This window comes from Engraulis encrasicolus, chromosome 3 (assembly GCF_034702125.1).
Source record: "Engraulis encrasicolus isolate BLACKSEA-1 chromosome 3, IST_EnEncr_1.0, whole genome shotgun sequence".
NCBI classification, from domain to species: Eukaryota; Metazoa; Chordata; class Actinopteri; order Clupeiformes; family Engraulidae; genus Engraulis; species Engraulis encrasicolus.
The window spans coordinates 43,754,972-43,779,138 of record NC_085859.1 but is presented as its reverse complement, the minus strand read 5'-3'; the positions used below and the strand labels follow the sequence as shown (position 1 = coordinate 43,779,138).

General features: G+C 42.7%; 1 protein-coding gene across 1 annotated transcript in view; it reads right to left on the bottom strand.

Moving 5' to 3' along the window:
* The window catches only part of trpm3 (transient receptor potential cation channel, subfamily M, member 3), a 281,583-nt gene that overhangs the window by 54,202 nt on the left and 203,214 nt on the right, over window positions 1-24,167 (bottom strand). Inside the window, exons 7-8 of the mRNA XM_063194092.1 lie at window positions 17,809-17,983; window positions 17,211-17,334 (exon numbers count right to left, since the gene is read on the bottom strand). Of these exons, the coding sequence (XP_063050162.1) occupies window positions 17,211-17,334; window positions 17,809-17,983 (299 nt within the window). The remainder of the gene's footprint in view (window positions 1-17,210; window positions 17,335-17,808; window positions 17,984-24,167) is intronic.

Genomic DNA, 24,167 nt, shown 5'->3' with positions numbered 1-24,167 from the left:
TCTGTCTGTCTGTCTGCCGGTCTGTCAGTCGGTCTGTATGCATGTCAGTCAGTCTATCTGCCTGTAATGTCTGTCTGTCTGCCGGTCTGTCAGTCGGTCTATCTGTCTGCCTAACTGGATGTTTGTATTTTGCTTTAGAGAATCATGCAACATACTGTATTCTAATGTGTGAGGCAGTGTGCATTGCATATATGGGGTTGTCAGAGCTTAACTAGCCTGTGGCCTACTGCTACCTTTCATTTCAGGTCAGATACCGGAGAAAACGTACGTTGGTCTGATTGAGAAATGGTTCATCGCGCTAATGTGAAAGCCCATTGGGAAACTCCAGTGAAAGCCCATTGGGAAACTCCAGTGAAAGCCAATTGGGAAACTCCAGTGAAAGCCCAAGCCCATTGGGAAGCTCCAACTCCCATTGTCATTGTGACACAGCACTCCAAAGCACACAAGTGAACACTGCACACTGCACACTGGAATTGCATTTATGCCTCACCCATGCTAATGCACCTTACCATGAATGGTCTTACATGCATATGGGGACCCAGGTTCAAATCCGGCCTGGTAAAATTCTCAATCCTACCCCGTCTCTCTCTCTTCCTGTCATCTTAACTATTCTATCTACAAGTACATGAAAGGCAAAAAGGGCTCCATAAGAAAGTAAATTGAACAAATAATCAGGAAGTATGCCAAGGCATGCCAGCCAATCAGCATCAACAGTGATTGGTGAAATCAAATAAGCAACTGCCTGCCAATGAGGGAATGCATCCTAATGCTGAGGTTTGAGATGGTTTCCACAAAGTAAAATGAAACCCGGTGATGCAACAGGCTAGTCAGAGCAAAGTTGCCAAGCCATTCTGCAGCTGTTTGTTCTGGGATTAAAGTTTAAAATGATAGCGAAATAGAAACAACAGCAGGGGAAATCAAACGAGTTAAGCATCTTAGATTTACAAATGTATCGTTTTACTTTTATCTAGCCCTGTCCCAATTCTCACAAGAGCTCAACACTCCCAGCTATACACAACAGCCAAGAACTAGTGAATAATGGACAAAAGAAAAGTAACGAAAACAAAAGTTACTGATTTCTAAAATGTCAGATGAGATAGGAGTTCTTCCCACCTGTGACAAGTGATTATATATTTTCCGTATTACATATAGGCTACCATTTATATAGCATCAGACTATGAAGTTTTTTTTCGGAAGTTGGTACACTGCAGTCGCATTGGATGAGAATTCGATATATCGATTGAAACAAAACACACACACACACACACACACACACAGAGGGAGAGAGAGAGCGAGAGAGAGAGAGAGAGAGAGAGAGAGAGAGAGAGAGAGAGAGAGAGAGAGAGAGAGAGAGAGAGAGAACGAAACAAAAGAGCTTACAGCTGCAATGCGGAAAAGCACAGTGAGAGTCTGAGAGTCTGGGGACGGCATGCTCAATCAAATCACTGGCACTAATAGACTTATCCACATGCCCCGGGGTTGAGGAGAAGGCTACATTAGCAAGCAGCGCAGTCACTTGGCGTCCGCTTCTGTAGTAAAAACATCTCAAAAATGCGCTTTGCCAAGAGAATACAACTGCGCACACAAAAACTTGTACTTACGTATGGAAACAATGCCTAAATTATGGAAACTGCCTTTTTTATCATTGTAAAATGATATGCTATGTATATATATATTACAGATGCTATGTAAATGTGCAACCATATCTGGGAATGTTTAAGGTACATCGATTTCATCAATACCTCTCTGAGGCAGACCGTGTTATAGATTCGCCATGTTAACCTTATTAATTCGAAAGGTTAGCCAATAACTATAGTTAAGAAATCAGTTTATGAAACATCCGGAGGGAAAAATTAAACAGAATCAATGGGATTTTCCACTCGAGGTGCAAGACGCAGCAATATGGAAATGAGGCGATGGCATCTTCAGGCATTTTAATAGAGGATGCAGAGCTGGACTGGCCATCTGGCATAGTGGGCATTTCCCGGTGGACCCTGCACCCTCATGGGTGAAAATAGTGGTGGAAAAAATGGTTGAGTCTGTTCTGTGCGGTTAATTATGAGGGGCCCCTTTAAGCCAAAAGTGCCCAGGCCCTATTTCTCCCCCAGTCCAGCCCTGAGAGGATGTCATCCGCTGATGTATCTGTTTATGCAAATAGCATTACAGGGGCCACACATCGGGGCCAGCCTGGCATTTCGCACTTCCAAGTGCTTCAGAGGGGCAGTTCACATTGAGTTTTTTTCCACGTCTCTCTGCAAGGCAAAGGGGATCGATGTCTTTTGTTTTGCTGTCTGTGGAACTTCCAAATACTTCTAAGAGTGGAGCCTTCAAAGACTGCAGCCTTACGTCACCCCCTAAAGGGTGCTACAGTACAGCCACATGTTCCACTAGCAATGCAGTCTGCGTAGGACTGAAGGGTACATAGACCTACTGTACATCTTTGAATCTTTGAGTACCACAAAAATAAAAACGTATGTATTATTATGGAAGTCAGGGCATGCACATCTTGTCCAACAGGGGAGGAGAGTGAGTGAGAGAGAGAAAAAGAAAAAGGAGACATAGACATAGACATAGACATAGACATAGACATAGAGATACAGAAACCAAAAAATAGATAAAGTAGAGTGGCAGTGTTACCTACAGTATGTACAGCACTGGCTGAACCTGAGTTCAAACTTCTTCACCATCCCACTCAGCCTCTCTCCTACTACCTTACTGTCTCTCCTACTCCTCCTCCTTCCTATCCGCCTCCATCCCCTTTTCTGTTCTCTCCTCCTCCTCCTCCTCCTCCTCCATCCCCTCCTCTGTTCTCTCCTCCTCCATCCCCTCCTCTGTTCTCTCCTCCTCCTCCTCCTCCTCCCTATCCACCTCCATCCCCTCTTCTGTTCTCTCAACATCCTCCTCCCTATCCACCTCCACCCCCTCTTCTGTTCTCTCCTTCTGTGGAAGTTTGGTTCCAGTAGAACTTTCTTGAAGGGCATTCAAGCCATTCTGAGTTACCAGACCAGTTGCAGCTACTGTACCTAAGGGCCTCTGCACATCGGCTCCGACAAAGTGCTGAGCACTGTTCCGCAAAAGTTTGATTCCATTGTTTTCAATGGAACCCCGCACACTGGCGCCGATGTCCGCGGACATTCGGGGATGTCGGATAGCGATTAGAGACGAGTTCTATTTTGTCAACGCCGTTGACTATCAATGTAATGTTCGTGTGAAATTGAGTTAGGGGGTCTCAATTGTGTCGGAAGTGAAAGTGATCCGCAGAGCTGTCGGTGCCGGTGTGCGGAAGCCCTAAGTCCCATCCATCCATTGTCCCTCCATTCTTCAACCTTACTCCCTCCTCTCCTCCTTCCTCATCCTCTATTCTCTATTTCCTCTATTCAATGCCTCTGCTGAAGCTTGGTTCGAGTGAAACTTCCCCCCAGGGGATTTTAACATGTCAGAAAGAAAACTTAAAACTCATCCTCACCCATCCTCTAGCCCAGTGGTTCTTAACCTTTTTCTCTCAGCACACCCCCTTACCTGTTCACAAGACTAGCCGTGCACCCCCAACCCAACATGTATAACGTGTACAAGCACTAAAAAAGGATTTTAGTAATGTATTACAATGATTTTTGCCTGAGATATTAATGAAAACCTTAATGACTTTAAATGGGGACCAAAACATGTTTCAATTTGGTTTAGGTTTGGCCTAATTATAATGTTTCCAAGCAGAATTTTGGTCACAACCTCAACACGAACAACATTCTGTGCACCCCCTTTAATGTCTGGCGCACCCCCAGGGGGTGCCCGCACCGCAGATTAAGAACCACTGCTCTAGCCCTCATTTCTTATATCTTATACCTTGCGTCCTCTTCTCCTCCAGCCTGTCTTCTTCCGTTATCTCTCTCTCCACAAAAGCTTGGTTCCAGTGGAGTCTTCACATGGGGATTAAGACCAGTCAGACCAGTATACTCGCAAAAGTACGTTTTAACCTCCTCAAACCACATTCACCATCCATCCGTTCACCTTCCTCCACCTTACCTACTTACTCCCCTCCTCCTCTTTCTCAAATCTCTCTTTCTCTATTCTCCCCCTCCACAGACTATGAAAACATTATAGTAGAGTAGAGTAGAGTATCGTTTATTGATCCCAGGGGGAAATTAAGGTGTCAAGTAGCATACACACATACATAAATGAAGACATTGCCCACAAGACGTAACACACATATTATACATATAATGATCATCATATATAGCTCACTGTTACATATATTTGCCAAGGCCATTATGGATGCCATTATGAATCCAGAAGAGCCTAACACCTGGGAATTGAGACCTGCCTTACCTATGCAAACTAAGTTTTAACCTCCTCAACCAAATCTACCATCCCTCCATTCTCCTTCCTCCACCTTACTTCCTCGCCTCCTCCTTGTCTTCCTCTATTCTCCTCCCTCCACAGAGGTAGTATGGATCTAGAAGAGTCCTGGGGATTCAGACGGTGGTGTAGTCTACTTTTTTATGGTGGGTATACTGTATATTTGAGCATTTTTTGAAGTGGGTATACTATATATATTTGTGCTATTCAAAACAATGGATCAATCAATTTTAAGTGGGTATGCTGAAAACCTTGAAATTTAGAAGTGGGTATACTCCGTATACCCGCGTTCTACATAGACTACACCACTGATTCAGACCAAACTTACAGGCTTGTACTGAATGTGAAGGTAAGTTTTAACCTTCTCACTCATTAACCATCCCTCCATCCTTCTACCTGGCCTTCCTCTCCTCCTCCTCCTCCTCCTCAACATCCTCTATTCTCCCCCTCTGCAAAGGATTGGATGTAGAACAGGGGTGAGAAATGGTTTTCAGTCGAGGGGCCACTTAAAATTTTATGAAGTCATCCAAGGGCCATACCATGAACACAAACCAGAATTTCCCCCTGCACTTTAAGCCTGTATTGAAGGCGGCGACCTTTACAACAGACCTCACCTTCATTAGGTCCCCCTGAAAATATAACTTAATTGGATTGCAAATGTAATTTCTGACATTTCTTTACAAAACGTCTCATATTAAAATTAAGTTGGGGGATGGATAAGACTTGTAAACGGCCCTTGAGACATAAGTTCCCCACCCCTGATGTAGAAGAACCTCTTACCTATATGGGAAACTAAGTATGGGAAACTGTATGGGGAACTAAGTTTTAACCTCATCACCCATGCACCATCGTCCTGCACTACTTCCTCTCCTCCACCTCCATTTCATTTCTTTTCATTTCCTTTCCTCCATCCTCCTGCTCTGCAGAGGCTGCTGGGCTCCAGGGGAGACTTCCCCCCAGGGATTAGGACCAGGCTGGCCGCTGCTTGTCACTTTGATTAATAGAAACCCCCTCTCTATTTCTCTCTCTATCTCTCTCTTATTCTCTCTCTCTCTTTCTCTCCCTCCTCCCCTCTCTCTGTCTCTCTCTTTCTCTTCCTGTCTCTCTCTTTCTCTCCCTCCTCCCCTCTCTCTGTCTCTCTCTTTCTCTTCCTGTCTCTCCCCCCCTCTCTCTCTCACTTATTCTCGCTCCTCTCTCTCTTTCTCTCTCTCTCTCTCTCTCTCTCTCTCTCTCTCTCTCTCTCTCTCCTCCACTGAAGAAAACTAAGTCCTCCACCGCAGAGAATGGAATTGGAAACACAATCACACCGCACAAACCAGCAGGAAAACACATGTCAGCAGAGGGAGAGAGTCTGTGTGATTTTTTTTTGTATTAGATCTTTTACTTTCTTTGTTCCTCTCTAGTATGTGTGCATTGCAGTGCATTTTAGTATGTCGTGTCAGGTGTCTATGTCTCTCTCTAATCTATCTGCAGTAACTGCTGATCTGTCAATATGCATGCATATGTCAATATGCACTCCCTTCATCCTCTCCCTCACAGAGTTGGTTACTGTATGCGAACAAACACTCTTCAAAGGCGTCTACATAAACAAATGATGTGTGTTCTGTTCAACAACACATCAATGTTAAGAGGCTAGAATACTCTATTACATAAGCTGCTACGATATCATGAATGGTCAATGAGAGACTGTCCTCCATAGCCCATGAATCTGTAATTACAACCTACCATTACAGCATGTAGGTATAGCACTCTCTCACACACCGCCATAAAGGTACAATATGGTTCTCTAATGACATTCTACCATTAAGGCATGTAGATATATCACTCTCTCACATCGCCCCACACTTAGGCTACAGTATGATTCTGCAATGACATTCCTTTACAGCCTGGTAGTCTATATCAGCGGTTTTCAAAGTGGGGGCCGTGCACTCCTGGGGGACCGCGAGTGGTTGCTTGGGGGGCCGTGGTAGGGTGAAAGGAAAGGTATTGCAAAACAAAATCTCCTCATTTATGCCACAGTCAACACTGGTGTATTTATTACATTTCCTGATGTAGTTGCATGGATTTAGAGGTGCACGTATCGACTTATGAAAGGGGCTGCACTATAAAATAGTGTGGCACCACCCATGTAAGGGACGGTGGGCTTGGCTGGAATCTATTGGTATATGGGGGGCCTTATCCAGGTTAAGTTTGGGAACTCCTGGTCTCACTCTTTGCCATAAATTTAGAGTATGATTCCATAATTACATGCTACCATTTACAGTCGGGCATATCATTCACTCTCACACCGACATAAACTAACAGTAGCAGGACGCTGACTCAGGACCGCCAGCCGCCCACTAGGATACATCACTGCAAACTAGACAGCCATCTGCTGATTCCGATACGATACGCCTCATCAGGCAAGGGCACCCTGGGTATTGGGACAGCAGTAAAGAGACGTGCAGATACTAAACGGAAACACTGCTACTGTATATCACAGACTGGATGCTAACAAGTGTACAGTAAATTACAGCATTATATACTAAACTACTACAGCTATGTACACAACTGTGTGTATACGTATTATACAGTACAGTAGATCTGCTAAAACAGCAATGCACACCACTGTATTTTATGTTATAGCTAAACTAAAAATTACTAAGAACACACTACTGTATACTCTAAAACAGTACAGGCATATATACTGACTGCAAGCTTAACTTCACAGATAATGTTGATGCCATATGCAAAAAGACTAATCAAAGGTTGTTTTTAATCAGGAAACTGAAAGGCTTTGGTGTAACATCTTGGAGAGGACATATGCAAGCCTAATAGAGAGTGTCCTTGGTATGGCCTCATCACCCTACTCAATAAGAACAGGTTGTCCAGAGTGGTGCAAATGGCAGGAAAGATCACAGAGTAGGATGACCCCAAACCACTGGACAATCTACACATTAAATTCTGCAGTGCTCAGTTAACACTTAGAGAGTTGATTTGACATCATTTTGGACTTAAATTAACTCTACAAGTGTTGAATTAACACCACAACATTTACTGTGTATGTAACGATTTGCATATGTGTTTTTGTCTATTTGTGTTTTTATTCAGTGAGACCAAAGGGCATTTTCATGCTGGTATGACAATACATTCTATTCTATTCTAGACAGCAATCCACAGTGTAGCCCATAGTCTGAACTTAAACGGCAATGCGCACCATATTCTGCCGCTCATCTACATTTGATATCAAACATTTGTGATCAATTTGTGATCAAACACATATCAAACATGACAAGGACAACACTCAGGAATGACAGTAAATCCTGCATGGCATTAGACAAAATAATTTGAAACAGTGGATAATTAGCTCCACCATAATTAGGTGTAATGTGGTGTAATTGGGTGTGATGTAATTTCAAATTATTTCATGCTCCTTAGCATGAGGACCTCTCTTATTCTCGATGAGCTGGTGAGATTGGAGTTATTTTTATACGAATTACTGCCTTTGACGTAGACTTCAAAAAGTTTAGTAAAAAAAAAAAAAACAGCTAACAGTAACAACTCAAAGAGCCAAATGAATGACTAAATGAATATTCTGTTTGACTATTTCCTTTTTATGCATATTTTATGGATATCTATCATGATGTCAGGTAAATAGGTTTAAACATTTCCAAGAAATGGCTAGGCAGGATAAAAGCTTTGGAGGTGGAAAAAGAAGAAAGCATTTACTCCGCTGACAGAGAAAATATGTAGGCCTATTTTCCCTTGGGCACTGAACTACAACTGGGGAGTCCTAATAACTCATGCAGCGTGTAATTTTTGCTGCTATATACGATTAAGATGAAGATATGGTCATCCAGGGTGCGATTTGCAGGGGTGGGGATGGGCGGGATTGTCCCCCCTTCTGGTTTTGATATAGACACTTTTTCTACATGATTTTAATCACAGTTTAATGTCAGTCCATTGATATTACTTAAAATCTGGAACATACAAATACAAATATAAATCAGTACTACTGGTCAGTCTCAATGAGTATATGTGTATGATAAATTATGTACGTAATAGCAAACTTTAATGTTGAAATGATTATTTATTTAGAGTATAGTGATTTAGAAATCAATACGTTAAAAACAATGAAAGGTGGAGATACAAGGCTTCTGTCTGGCAGAGACGATATGCCGGCTACACCCTTGAATAAATCAATACATAGAGTGGATAACCACAGCGAACCCTCAAGCTTCATGGACTACTGATGTATATTCACTCCCGCAGGGATGACTGAATTTGCACTGACCCACACACGGCATGACTATAGCCTGGGGCACAATCCTATACAGTAGACATGCACTACAGGACATGTAAGTCAAACTGTTCTGTGTTTATGATTTGGCACACTATGGGACTACTAATGCATGCATGGCCAAAGCATGACCCACGATGCATGACTTTAACCTGGGGCATAATCCTATACAGTAGACATGGAAGTCAAACTGCTTTGTGTTTAGATGATTTGCCACACTGTGCATTGCATAACTGAGGGCAAGGTGCCTAACATAGAGGTGTAAAGCAACAGCGTTGAGGAGCTCTTGTCCTGTTGAATATATCGAATTCTGCTTTAGTTGGTGGGGCTACTGATGCAGGCAGGCATGCCCAAAGTATGAAGCACGGTGCATGACTTTAACCTGGGGCATAATCCTATACAGTAGACATGTAAGTCAAACTGTTTTGTGTTTAGATGAATTAAATGCCATACTGTGCATTGTACAGTATAATTGAGGGTAAGGTGCCCAACACAGAGGTGGAAAGCTACAGTATGGAGGAGTTTTCGTCCCGTTGAGTAAATCGAATTCTGCTTTAGTTTATGGGAGGCCTGAAGCCTGACCCACAGTGCTTGACTTTAGCCTGTGGCACAATCCTTTAAAATAGGCATGCAAGTCAAAGTGTTTGTGCTTAGGTTAGATGATTTAGGCCTACCACACTGTAAATTGTACAGTATAATTTAGGGCACGAAGCATTACACAGAGGTGAGGAGCATTGATTTTTTTTACAAGTAAGTTATTTCCATACAGTAATTGGCTCATTCACCTAACTGAAAAATTGGGCATTGGGCCAATTAGACTTGGTGTGGCTTAGTAAATAGATGGAACAGATGTAGACGCACAAGTCTAGCTATTAGCTATTTTATTTTCAGTAAAATGACTTCTATTACCCATGTCTCCATAGGTAGCCAGTACTGCATTCTTCTTCTATCTTTCTTGCACATTTGGTGGTGTTGACCATCCATCCTTTCTCCTTTTCTCCATTCATCCATCCATCTGCTCCTCAATTCATCCATCCTCCCCTCTTTTCTTCTCTCCCTCTCATCCTTCATTTAATTTCTTCATTGCTACCATCATCCATCCATCCATCCATCCGATAATCTATTCATCAATTCTCCATTATTTTCTTCTTATCCCATCCCATCCTTTCTTTCATTCCTTCATTCCATGGATCCATCCATCCACCCATCCACCTATCCTCCCTGCTTTTCTTCTCTTCTTCCCTGCTTCTATCATTCTTTCATTGGTTTCCATGTTTCCTCTGCTCCACAGGCATCATTGGGTAATAAAACAAGCTGCGTGTTGTGCACACTACCTGCTGCTTCTACACCTTGACTTCATCCTTGAGTGGAATGAACGATAGAGGATAAATGTGTGTGTGTGTGTGTGTGTGTGTGTGTGCGTGCGTGTCTGTGTGTGTTTGTGAGCGGGCCAGAGCACACACGTGTGTGTGTGTGTGTGTGTGTGTTGGGGGAGGTACTGTAGCGCAGATGACAAGAGAGGGAAGAGAAGGAAAAAAAAAACACGGGCTGTTGAAAATTGGGTCCTTGGGGATTCATCCCGGAGCAACATCAAAGCGGCTGCAGTCCCAACCCAGTGAGGGTGCAGCGTGACTGTGCATCGCATCCTCATTCTCTCCTCCTGTCTCTAGGACACCCAACCACCTCTGTTGCCAAGGCAGCAAGTGGTTACCAACAACTGCCTCCTTGGAGACTACCCATCATCCAGTGGACCTCATCCAGTGGGGCGTCCGCTCTCAAATCCCCCTTCTTATATACCGCCCCTCTGTCTCCGTCTGTCATGGATGTGTGTGTGTGTGTGTGTGTGTGAGTGTGTCTTTGCATGTGCATGTGCATGTGTTTTCATGTGTGCACATGTTTGTGTGTACATGTATGTGTGTACATGTATGTGTGTGTGTGTGTATGCATGTGCACGCATGTGTGTGTCTGTGCATATGTCTGCGTGTGTGCATGTGTTTGCTTGTGTGCATGTTTCTACACGCATGTGTGTGTGTGCGTGTGTCTCTCTGTGTGTGTGCATGCATGTGTGTGTGTGTGTACGCCTGTGTCTTGACCGTGCTCTGTCTGTGTGTCACGTCATGCCGTGTGTGGTTGATTGGTACTGCTCTGTGGCCACTGGCCTGGGGACTAATGGTGGTAAAGGGCCTGGAGGGACATGGAGGAGGGCTGCTGCCGGAGGGAGAACTACACCAGCTGGCTGCCCGCAAGAAATGACAGGTGGCTTGTAGGGTGTGTGTGTGTGTGTGTGTGTGTGTGTGTGTGTGTGTGTGTGTGTGTGTGTGTGTGTGTGTGTGTGTGTGTGTGTGTGTGTGCGTGTGCGCGCGTGTGTGTATCTGTTTGTGTGTGTATGCTTGGGAATTTGTGGGGAGCTGACTCAAGCTGGTGTTTCTCAGCACGCCGAAATCAGAAGTGTGTGTGTGTGGGGGGGGGGGGCTTTAAGGGCAGACTCGAGGAGGCTATGGCATTTGTGTGTGTGTCTGTGTGTGTGTGTACGCTTGGGAATTTGTGGTGAGCTGACTCAAGCTGGTATTTCTCAGCATGCCGAAATCAGAAGAGTGTGTGTGTGTGTGTATGTGTGTGTGTGTGCGCGTGTGTGTGACCTGACTGTAGCAGGGGTGTCTCAGCGTGCCAGAATCACATCTGCCATCTCATCAGTCACCCGCCAGCCCCCCGTGGAGAGCCAAGGCTGCTGCCGTCACACCAAGCACATTTCGATATGGGCACCTTTCAATCACTTCCCCTCTCCACTCTTGTTATCTTCTCTCTGCCTTCGTCTCTCTCTCACTCCATCACTCTCTCTCTCTCTCTCTCAGTACACATGTGCGGCCAATGCATGTTCTCTATGTCACTTTCTCCGTCTTTCTCTCTCTCTCTCTCATTCTCTCTCTCAGCATGTGCGACTCATGCACGTTCTCTATTTCACTTTCTCCATTTCTCCATCTCCCTCTCAGTACATACGTGTGCGACGAATGCACATTCTCTATTTTGCTTTCTCCATCTCTCTTTCTCTTTCTGTCTCTCTCAGTACATACATGTGCGACCAATGCACATTCTCTATTTCACTTTCTCCATCTCTCTCTCTCTTTAGTTCTCATTCTCTCGCTCAGTATATATCGTATCGTATGTGCAACTAATGCAAATTCTCTATCTGAAGAGTTCAGATGCAAAACCCCCTAACTCCATTTCTGAAGACCTGCACTTCTATATTTTTAGAGAACCCAGTTGTTGGTTTGGTTTACATTCATGTACTTGATAATACATACACATAGTTATATTACATAAATAAAATAAAAACGTATGCAATTTTTGACAGCTTTGTATTAAATAAAAATGAATTAAGATTATTTTCTGAAAAGGCACTTAGGGGTTTTTGCATCTGAACCCTTCATCTCTCTATCGCCATCTCTTATCTCTCTCTTAATATCGATACAAACATATGTAACCAACACATATTCTCTCTCTCTCTATCTCTTATCTTTCTCTTTTTCTTTTTCTCCCTATCGCTCTATCTCTCACTCTTGCTGGGTTAGACAGCGTGAATATGCGGGGGCATCTGCCAATGTTTCATGTACGACCTTTCGTTGTATTTCAATTTCAAGGGCGTTTTTCCCGTGTGGCTGATGGAATAGAGGTGGGCATGTCTGTGCAGATTCTCATTCATCCAGGTCATTGCTGGTCAATTGCAACCAAGAGAAAACTCCAGTTGCCTAAAATGGGAACTCCAGGTTGTCTACAACAGTGATTCTCAAACTATGGGCCGCGGCCCTCTGGTGGGCCGCGGTGGTACTGCAGATGAGCCGCGAGAAGTCCTTGAAAAAATAATATAGCCTACTCACATATTGTTTGGATAATCACATGTTGTTTAGTTATATTATGTCTTGTGTGCATCCAGAAACGTGAGTACACAGTCTTATTTGGTGTTCTTATGTGTTATGGTGTAGGTTAGGCTACTATTAGGCAGGATTTATGAAAACATTTCCTTCGCGGAGGTGAATTTCTACCGCGAATTATTTAGCGTGAGTTACACGCGAGATACAGTGTTACATTTTCCATCTGCCATCATGATATGGTGTATTCTCATGCTTATGACGTTGATGTATGGCTAAATTGTATATTCAAAATCGTTTTTTAGTCGATTGTGAGGGGAGACATTGCCGTTTTGACTTCAGTTGGCTATTAATCCTCATATAGGCCTAGGCCTTAATAGAGCACAAGGCTATTTAGCTCACGTCAGGCTAATGCATATTTCTCTGAGCTGAATGCTGCCTTGTTTAATGCTAATTTCATATTCAGTATTTAGGAGTCATTTTCTCCTTAATCATTTGTTTCCCACACACATGCAGAGAGTATTTGTAATTACTTATTTGTTATTTGTAATGATCAACAAGAACCCCTTTGTGCATCTTCAAGTGTTCATTCTTTCCGATGCCCCTCCGTGGCCACAACTTTCTGCAAAGAACTTATTATTCACCATAACTTATCAGCCTATATAGTAGCCTATAATATTGTATTATATTATATTACATTACATTATATTGGGCATGGTGGACCCCAGAATTTTTTTACATTTCGAAGTGGGCCTTGGTGTTCTGAAGTTTGAGAATGGCTGGTCTAAAACGTCCTTCTCCATTCTTTTGTACAATGGTTATGGAAGTGCATGTATGTCTCTCTCCACTCAGCATGTGAAAATGAGTCATGATCTAGCTAGAGGTTTCCAAACTGGGTTTCGGGACCCCCAAGGGCATCACAGATTTACTGAAGAGGAGTCATTGAGAGAAGGGACTACTTGCATAAAACCTTGACTATATACTGTCATATGATATTAGACTTCCATGGCATTCACTTGTATGAAAGTGCAAAGAAACCCCACGCACTGTCCATTCCACCTACAAACTTTAATACAATGTTTCGGTCATCCAACCTTCTTCAGGTAAAGTCACCTGTGTGAGAAATAAATACATCAATTGTGTGATTTGTGAATTTCACCTTGAAATTTAGCTATATTAAGGGATGAATAAAGTTTGCCGCTTTGAATATAGGACTATAGGGTTGCAAAATATTTTTAGGGTCCAAAGGAGGTTCCCAGCAGAAAAAAAAGTTTGGGAAACACTAGGCTCGAGGTTAGTTAATGAGTGTAAACTCCTAAGCCCCTCTGGTTTGGCAAAGATGTGATTTTATTGTTGTGTGCACTGTGAGCTGTGTATCATAATGACAAGAGAGGTGCTTTCACGTTCACTTTAGCATTGTGAGTTTTGCTCATGCTGTCTGGATGAAAGAAAGAATGTAGTATACTTATTATCATGCACAACACCACCACATGACAAAAAAAAGCATCACAAAGAAACAACACCGATTTTAATGGCACAACCACAACATGGCTTTATTTCATTTATTTAGATCGATAGAAATGGAAATAGCAAGAGTTTGAAGGCGGAAGAAAATGCAGATACATATAAAATGAGCTCAATCACAGGGCATGCACACTTGTTCACTGATACACACTAAAACACTACAAACAACAACAACAAAAGCTAGTGATATGCGATATGGAGATTAGATGGTACTAGAATTGTCATCAGAGAGAAAAATACAGCCAGAAGAGGTGAGGCTAAGGGATGTTTTTGGCCATGAATACATGTAAGTGGACTGTGTGTTTCTGTCCACCCATTTTTCAAGAGGGCATCTTTCAACAGTAGCCTACATTTTTACGGCGCTAAGTTCAACACAGTACAACCTTATATACTTTGTGGCAAATGTTAACCCATGTATTAGATAGCCTGGTTCTCATGCAGACCCTCGTGCATTTCCGCCCAACTTTGTGAGCTCGTAACAACCATCTGCGCGAAAACCAGGTTATGTATCAGAGAGAGTAGGGCCAAATATTATACATTGAGCAGTGTTATGTTTGACTCTCTAAGTGTTGAATTACTACTCATTCAACACCGTCAAGAGTCAAACATAGCACTGCTTGATACAGTATATTTGGCCCTACTCTCTCTAATGTAAGTGTTGAATTAGACCTACAAAATTTACTGTGTCACTGAGCGTACGAAGGTTGCATTTCAAGAGGTGTCCTGCACAGACGCTGAATTTATGCCAACACCCCTCCCTTGCTCCATGGATGGCAGACAAATCAGTCAAGTTGGGGGCACAAACAAGTCATTTGCGTTTATTTGCCAATAAATAGCGAGCTGTTATTGGGACAGTAACCCCATGGTGCTGGGATGAAGGAGGCACTTAACAGGCTGACGTGTTTGGTGGCTGCTGACGGATCAGAAGTGGCTACGGTACACTATACACACTACTGAGGGTTTTCAAATACAGTGTATATATTTAGATTGTTTATGCATTTAATCAATAGGGCAGTGAAGACAGAGGTGTATGATAGAGAGGGAGAGATGACAGGTCCCGGGAAATGCCCCAGGCTAGATTTGAACCTTGCTCCCCATGGGCAGGTACGTACAGTAGCTCTCATATGGTACAGATTAGAACCCCTATTTTGAATTGGTTTAGTCCAAAATGGGCCTTCCCCTTCCCCTGGCAAATCAGTGTATACATACCTTTGTTCTCTGGCTAGAACAGGCACATGTAGTGCCAAGTTTCAGTTTTTTGTTCTCTATGTTTTTATGTTTTTATGTTTTTCATGTATGCTGGGTGTGTGAGTGCTGTATGAACTGTAATGCAGTGATTGACGCCCAAGACAAATTTCCCCCTGGGGATAATAAAGAGCACAATACAATACAATAGTATTGAACACTCAAACCTACAGTGATCCTCTCTCTACTAGTGTCACTGAGAAAGTAATGCCTGTTTTCCACTGGTGGTTTTCTAGTAGGCCTACAGCTCGACACAGCGCGACTCGGTCGCCACTTTTTGCAAGATTAAGCTGTGTCGTGCCTTTTCGAAAAGTAAAAAGTGGCGGCTGAGTCGCGTTGTGTTGAGCTGTAAGCCTACCAGAAAAACGGCAGTGGAAAAGAGGCATAAGTGTACTGTGTTTGTGAGGCATGTGTATATAGGCTCCTGTACTCTAGCCTGATTTTCATCAACTTCCAGATCTCGTACTGAGATTCTGGTCTGACCAAGAAGATAACGACTAACGTTTCCAAACGGCATGTTTAACTCACTATCCCTGGGTTTGCAACTGATCGATGTCAGAAAGGACTGGGCCGAAATTTAAACCAAACATTTTCTTAGTCCCAATAGAACATCTCTGCTTAAACTGCGTCACTGCCTTCAACATGCCTCTATACAGGGCCGTTGGAACTGCTCAAAAGTGATTGCTTCCCGAAAAAGTGGGTGGAGTTCCCCAGCCCGGCTGATCTCAGAATGTACTAGAACGAGCTCTTTGCCTGAGTAATTTCACAGCGCCGAAGGTGTTGGGTCATTAGGAGGGTGTAGCCTGTGTAGCTGTTCTCTACTCTGCTATACTGTCTCTCTGTGTGTGTTTGCGTGGCTGGCTGGTGCCACCACAAACTGCGTCATTGGCTTTTTTATGACACGGAATGAACCCTACAAAAAAAAATGGGAGAAGAGCCAGCATCTAGAAGCCACCCTCGTGAAGGTGACATTCATTTGGGACAGACGACAACAACAACAAAAAAAATCCTGTCTGTCACTAGCCATGGGAGAAAAGAAAGAGAGAGAGAGGAGGAGGAGGTCTCTGGTGAGGCGTGATCCGCAGTGACATTTCTCAACTCAAATCCCTTAAAGCGGCCACTGACCCAGACCAGGGGACAGAATGTCAACCCATGACCACACACATGAGGACGGGGATGGGAAAGTTCAGAGTTGGAAAGTTTTCCTCTTTTTGTTATCGTTTGTGTGTGTGCTTGTGTGTGCTTGTATGTGCGTGTGTGTGTGTGTGTGTGTGTACGTGTGCGTTTATGTGTGTGTGTCTGTCTGTAAGTCTGTCCGTCTGTCTCTGTGTGTTTGTGTCTGTCTATTTTTGTGACTGGGAGGAGTATATTTTGTTTGGGTGTGTGTCTATGTGTGTCCAAGTCTTCACATCATGATGAAAAGACTACATTTGATGATAAGATTAACCTCAATGTTAATGTCAATGATTTAACCCTAATAATACCCCGCTGCAATTTGAGCACTGAGTGTGTGTGCATTTGTGTGTGTGTGTGTGTGTGTGTGTGTGTGTGTGTGTGTGTGTGTGTGTGTGTGTGTGTGTGTGTGTGTGTGTGTGTGTGTGTGTGTGTGTGTGTGTGTGTGTGTGTGTGTGTGGGTTTGTGCGTGTCCGTGTGTTTCCGATTCTTCACATCATGATGAAAGGACTACATCTCGGTCAGATTAACCTCAATTTTAATGTCAATGTTTTGGCCCTCAAAAACACGTTACGCATGTGAGCACTAAGAGAGAATGATGCAAGGCGGCAGAAATGTGTGTGTGAGAGACTGTGTGTGTGTATGTGTGCATGTGTGCGTGCGTGTGTGTGCGCGCAACGACTCCAGTGCGTGCATTCGTGTGTGTGTGCATCTGTGCGTGCGTCCATGTGTGTTGTCAGGTCTATGCTAACGTATCCGGTGCTACTTACCAGCTCCTTCTTCTTCATACACTCCATGAGGACGATGAAGAGGTGCTGGGCCTGCGTGCGGCTGTACGTGAAGGTCTTCTGGATGGTCACAAGCAGCTGGTCCCTCAACGACTCGTTGATGATGCTGATGGTAAATAAGGAAAAATAGAGCATAGACACACACACACACACACACACACACACACACACACACACAAACACACACACACACACACACACACACACACATCAATTGCACACATCAATTGCACGGACATTTCTCACTGTTATGATTAAAAGCAAATATGATTAAAAGTATGATTAAAAGACTGAAAGTACAGAATGCCACAAAAAGTGAAATAATTATTTTCTATGTGTTAAAAAAATGTTTTGAACTCCAAATCCAAATCTGAATCTTTCTTGACACACAACCATCCTCCTCTGATGACCTGTGCTGTGTGTGTGTGTGTGTGTGTGTGTGTGTGTGTGTGTGTGTGTGTGTGTGTGTGTGTGTGTGTGTGTGTGTGTGTGTGTGTGTGTGTGTGTGTGTGTGTGTGTGTGTACGTGTGTTTGTGCGTTCATGTGTGTGTGTGAGCATGTATTCGTGAGAGGCACACACCCGCCCTCCTCGGAGTACTTGTGTCCGAATGCCAGGATGTCGGAGGCCCGTCCGCTGCCGTCACACACCACCACGGGCACCGGCGGAGTGTCCCGCAGGTACTCCAGCACTATGGAGATCACATTGGGGCCACCCTCAACGATCAGGGCCACCACCGGCACACCCTGGCCAATGCCTGTGGAGAGAGAGAGAGAGAGAGAGAGAGAGAGAGAGAGAGAGAGAGAGAGAGAGAGAGAGAGAGAGAGAGAGAGAGAGAGAGAGAGAGAGAAAGAGAGAAAGAGAGAGAGACAAAGAGAGAGAGAGAGAGAGACAAAGAGAGAGACAGAGGGAGAGAGAGAAGGAGAGACAGAGACGGATGACATTTGAGAGATTTGATCTTTGATAAAAGTCCTTTATTGTGTGGGGGTGTAGGACAGGGAGAGGAGTAGCAGGGGGCAGGAGAGGGAGATGAGACTATTAGCCTCCACTATGAGAGCCACTACTATATGCACAGCTTCGACAATACCTGTGAGGAGAGAAGAGGAAGGGATATTGAGGAATTTGAAATTCAAAAGCCCTTTATTGCTCAGACATGTGGGCCACCCTCCCCGATTAGGGTCGGCCCAAAAAAGAGTGACATAGAAGAAAGGTATAAAGAGGGCTGGCAAAAAGACCATCAGAAACAGGAGAGAGATAGAAAGGAGATATAGAGGGACACAGAAAGAAAGAGTGAGGAAGTAAGAGATATAGAAGGAGAAAGGGAGCAGAAACCACTAACAGACTTGTGGTGACTCAAACAAGGTCTCAGCGATACCGTTGTTCAGACAGTCTACATTGTTAATGTACTGCATAATGTCTTGCCTAAATGTTTTGACTATTCAGCATACTGACAGTTTTCATCTTTTCATCTGGTTACTTTGAGAGCTTGTGCTTCTCAGAATATTCCTACAGTATATCAGATCCACACCTGAATGAGACTTGAATAAGACCAGCCCACCTGCACATATCTTCAGGAAAGCACGTTTAGCTCCTGTGGCAAGGACATGCACTGAGCTCGAAGCTGTAAATTGCTCTGCTGCAAGGACACACACACACTCTAAGCTGTAAATTGCCAAGTTGAAAGAAAAGTTTTTGTGAAGCGGAGTAGGAAGGATAGCTCCGTTATATCATAGGTATGAAGTATTTATTCCCTGACAGACCATGGATCATTTTGATAAGCCCATCAAACGTTCAATCAACCCATTCCAACACCCAGTCGCCTGTCTTGACAAGATAATTTGGTACACTATAGAACAAGAAATTTGTGAATATACACAGGTACCAAATGATTGATTTTGCTGAGCACATGTCTTATCAATCACATACAGACAGGCATATATTAATAGCTAATATGAGAACACAAAAACTGAATGAAGCTTATGATAATATAATGTTACAGATCATTTTAAAACAGTTCCATGTGAGAACTGTTGGTCATGGGAACACTTGATAGATGAAATCCTTTCATGACCACAATTTTCCACCAGCTCAAACCTCAGATTATGACAATGAAAATGGATCCCATGGGCTTCTTCAGTGCTTCCTTATCGTCAATATTCAAATGGTTAGTGGAAGACAATAAACTGATTTAATCACACATGGCTTCAGTTCTCCAGCAATAGGCCTATCGTAGAATCAGTCGGTGGCCATTTCAAAGATAAGTTTTCAAAGTTCTTTCTCAGCTTTTAATACATGTGGAGACTTCGTTGATTCTTAGATTCATAGAGTATGGTATGATGAAATCAGTTAATTGCTTTTTAATGACCCCGTAGCTTCCAGCGAGTAATCAATCAATTGTATCTATCTACCCATCTATCTACCCATCTATCTACCCATCTATCTATCTATCTATCTATCTATCTATCTATCTATCTATCTATCTATCTATCTATCTATCTATCTATCTATCTATCCATCTATCTATCTATCTATCTATTATGTATTGCTCTAGATTATTTGCTGCGATCTCTGAACTGGAAAAGTCCCCAGCTCCTTCCATCATTGCACGAAGAAATCAGTTCATTGTTTTTGAATAACCCTGCTTCAGTAATCAATCGTCTGCTTTTTGTATAGCAGTAGTATTCTAGATTCTTATCTAGCACCCCCTGAAAATTACGTAGAAAGGGTGTATTACCATTTTTATTTACAGTTTTTCTCGATTGGTTTGGCTAATTTCTTGAAACCCAGATGACATTTCTATAAATTGTGGGTCATTTGACTAAACATTCTTACACTTTTGCACAACAGTTCAGATAACTAGCAAAATGTCATATACCTCCCAAAACAGCTCATTCTTGCATCAGCACTAAATCTTGTCCCACACAAATAGTCAGTACCATAAAAATGGCATAGATCCTTCTCAATTGCTTTGGCTCATTTGCATTCATTTGGTCCTTCTGTCAAAATCAACTGGATGGTTCAGCATAACGCCATGGATCCTCATCACTTCCTCATATCACTCCAAAAACAGTTTACCCGTGTGTCGAAACTAAATTCCTTCCACAGAATGCCGTTTGAAAAAATGTCAAGAAATTAGCCAAAAACAGAGGAAACTGTAGTATACACGGTTGTAAAATTATTTTCTACAAACTAGTAAAGTTACAATACCATCTGGCCTGTTGAACACTGTCATGAATTTACTGTTTACAGTAAAGAAATTCTTAAAATATTATGTCCTTGACTGTTTTGACAATTGTGTAGACTACTTTGCATATGATGACTCACTCAATGAAATTATGCTGACATGTTTTGGAGAGGGCAACCATTAGACTGAGAATTGTCTAATTCGTTTAGATAAGACAGGTCAATTTATTTGGAAAATGTGCTAAATGTATGCTCAATGTGTCAACTGTAGGGTACTTGTATATAGCCATCTGCCGAGATGTACTTAACATTTGAGACATGTACATGCATTTGAAATTTGATGAAAGCAATGAAAAATGCCATTCTGTTGTGGGAAATTGTAAGTTGGTTTGGAGATTTGTCCGTGTTGTTTTGAGAATGTCATCTCAGTTTTGAGAAATTAGCCAAACCAATCGAGAAAAACTGTAATTGTCATTATAATTGTTTGAAAATGCCTGAGAACGGCAATATTCGCAATCATTTCGCAATCATTTCTTGGCCAATTTATCATCCAGTACAATTTGCCATCGTGATAGCCCTACCCTGTAGTTTCCAGCCAGTAATCTATCTTCTGCTTTTCGTATAGCAGTAGTATCAGAGATTCTTTAAGTATACATATATATCTCTACTTTCTCTGGTAGTATTCTACACGTAGATTCCTTGACGCAAACCTCTGAGCTGGAAAAAAAAGTCACCGGTCGTCTTGACAGCTGAAATGAGTTTTGCAGTAATTATCACTGATTAGGGTAATTATTCCCTCCACCTGGCGCTTCGGTAGACTGTATTTACAGTAGCAATAATGTGGATAGAGGACTAGGGGGCTAGAGGACTAGACGGGATGTCAAGACTGAGATGCCTAGAGACTCTTTTGATCATCCCATAATAAGCCCGTGTCTCCCTGAAGTCTTAAGGATTACTGTACAATGTTGAGGATATCTTGTTGGATGTACTGCGATTCAAAGAGGGCTTTACTGTTAAGTAACACCCAGAGATTTTTTCCCCCCTTGAGAACATCTGCCAGATGAAATGCGACAAAATTACACAAAAGAGTGTTTGAGTACAAACACGACATAAAAAGATAACCTGATCTCTTTTCCTCCGTTATTTATTTATTTTCTTGGAAGAGCATTGAGGAAGGTCTGGTGACCGAAAACGTTTTGCACTTTTGGGTAGCACCTTGATCACTTGTACATATGTAAAGCAATAAATCAATTATTGCATCGGCTGCTGGTGTGCGAGTTCTACTCTTTGCTTCTGTGGATTATGGCTTTGGAACCAACGCACCCACAAGGACTGGAGTTACTGGCGCGACACCCCTCTGTCTTTTGTCTGAAACTTTTCTTGGAAGAGACCAGGGGGTCAAACAGATTTCTACAGTTTAGCAGCTTCATGCATGCCTAATCCTATAAATTGTTCCCAAGAAGACGGATATATACCACACAGGCCTAAATAGTATATACAGTATGTAGATCTCCCTTCAGCTTATGCCACTGCACAGGATTTGTTTAATCCTGGGAGTTAGCACCAATGTGACATGGCTGCCATCAGTGGTGTAGTCTACTTTTTTATGGTGGGTATACTGTATATTTGAGCATTTTTTGAAGTGGGTATACTGTATATATTTGTGCTATTCAAAACAATGGATCAATCAATTTTAAGTGGGTATACTGAAATCCCTGAAATTTAGAAGTGGGTATACTCCGTATACCCGCGTTCTACGTAGACTACACCACTGGCTGCCATGATCAAGACTCAGGTGCTGTTTCCACGTAGCTGGATATTTTTTACATGTGGATATTTTTTTCTCCTGGTTGCATTGGTTTTGCATTGGTTTTGGCCTTCCGTTTCCACGTAGCAGATATTTAAAATCCAGATATAAAAAAGCAGGAGAAAAAAATATCCATTTAGGGGGCTGAAATGCATTTGTTTCAATGGAGGATTTATTTTTATCCACATGTTGCGTTTACACCTAAACAGGAGAAAAAAAGACCCTGCTAAAAAATATCCTGCTATGTGGAAACAGCAGCTTAAAATGGCAATGGCATCTGAGAGATGAACGTGTTGCAGTGCTTACAAAAGAAAGAGAAGTATGCAAAACGCAGCTCTGCAGCTTATTCAGGACATACCGGTACAATGTTTCGACCCAGCAGGGTCCTCACGGAATTAACCTGAGAAGTGGAACTGCCGTATGCGGACTTCTTCTCTTTCTTTTGACAGATACACCCTTGTTCTGCACCTGGCCTCAACGAGGTGGGATGAGCAGCATACTTTTTCATCTTCTGAAGAACACATTGCAGTGCTGGATATTGATTTGACTGTCTGTCTTTTACGTATTGCATCTACAGTACTGTAGATGGGAGGAATATACACACAGCACGACAGCACCACTCAAGCTACGCTTTAGACATTCAAGGCTGTGCATGAAAAGTTAGACCAGAGATAAAAAAAAATAATAGCATACATTTTCACGAGTGCATAGCATACCGTACGCATTTAGAACATTTTACATAACGGCTATACACAGCTATTGAAACAGTTCAGCCCAAAGTGTACTGTAGGAGTCTGCCATTTGGTTTTGAAAAGTGTGGACGCTGCACTATTTGTTTTGAAAGGTGTGAAAAGAATTCAGGGCTATGATGCGCTATGACCTTCCGTTTATGACTCAGCGTCAGGAGAACAAACGGCTCTTCCATTTCAGCCACTTTAGTCCTTGGAAGCGTCAGCATTCTTCACCTCTTATTTATTATATAAGAGAAATAAAACCAGCATTCTCCAACTTTTGCTGTATTTCACTTTTTTTAATCTCAAGGATTTTTACACTGTCATCTTTCGTACCATAATGTAAGTGGGGAAAATGGCGCTTGCGTTTGACCTTGCGTATATTTTCAGGAAGTTTAAGCACACTCAGTTGATGACACACGCGAAATGATCTGCTGTGTATGAGCTTAGTACTTCATTTCAGAGAGCAGAGACAGTTTATGAAATGATCTATGATCTTTGGTTAAAACCACCAGTTGACTAAAAATTGTGTTTTATAGCATTCCTTGCACCTAATTTCGTATAGTAGAGAGTAGGAGAGTTGATGAATAATTCTGCTCTATTCCATTCTATTCTATTCTGTTCTACAGTACTTAATTTCAGAAAGCATTGACAGTTCATGATACAATGTAATAAAGGGTGTTCTATATGTTATTGTACTTCATTAATTTTGAAGTTGTCTACAGTACATTTGGTTAAAAGCTGCACCAGGTCAATGTAACGTGTGTGGACTGTAAAGGATTGTCTTGTTTCTCTTATTTACTGTATTCTCCTAGTTGCCTTTCAGTGTCAGGTGGAGATGCGTGTTGTCCTCAATGCACCTATAAAGCCCCATTACACTGCTTTATTCACCCGGCACTTGTTTTCATCTTTTAATAGCGCACATTGTCACCATGTTTGGTTTGGATTAAGCTGTGAAAAAAAAACCTGGCACATCCTAAGGCTCTGTCACATCCTGTGGATCAGTGGGAGGTGTGTGTGTGTGTGTGTGTGTGTGTGTGTGTGTGTGTGTGTGTGTGTGTGTGTGTGTGTGTGTGTGTGTGTGTGTGTGTGTGTGTGTGTGTGTGTGTGTGTGTGTGTGTGTGTGTGTGTGTGTGTGTTAAAGTGCCCAGGCCGATAAGGTGAAGACGGGTGATGGGTTTGGAAGGAACCTGGCCAAGCAGATTTTATCTGGCGCCATG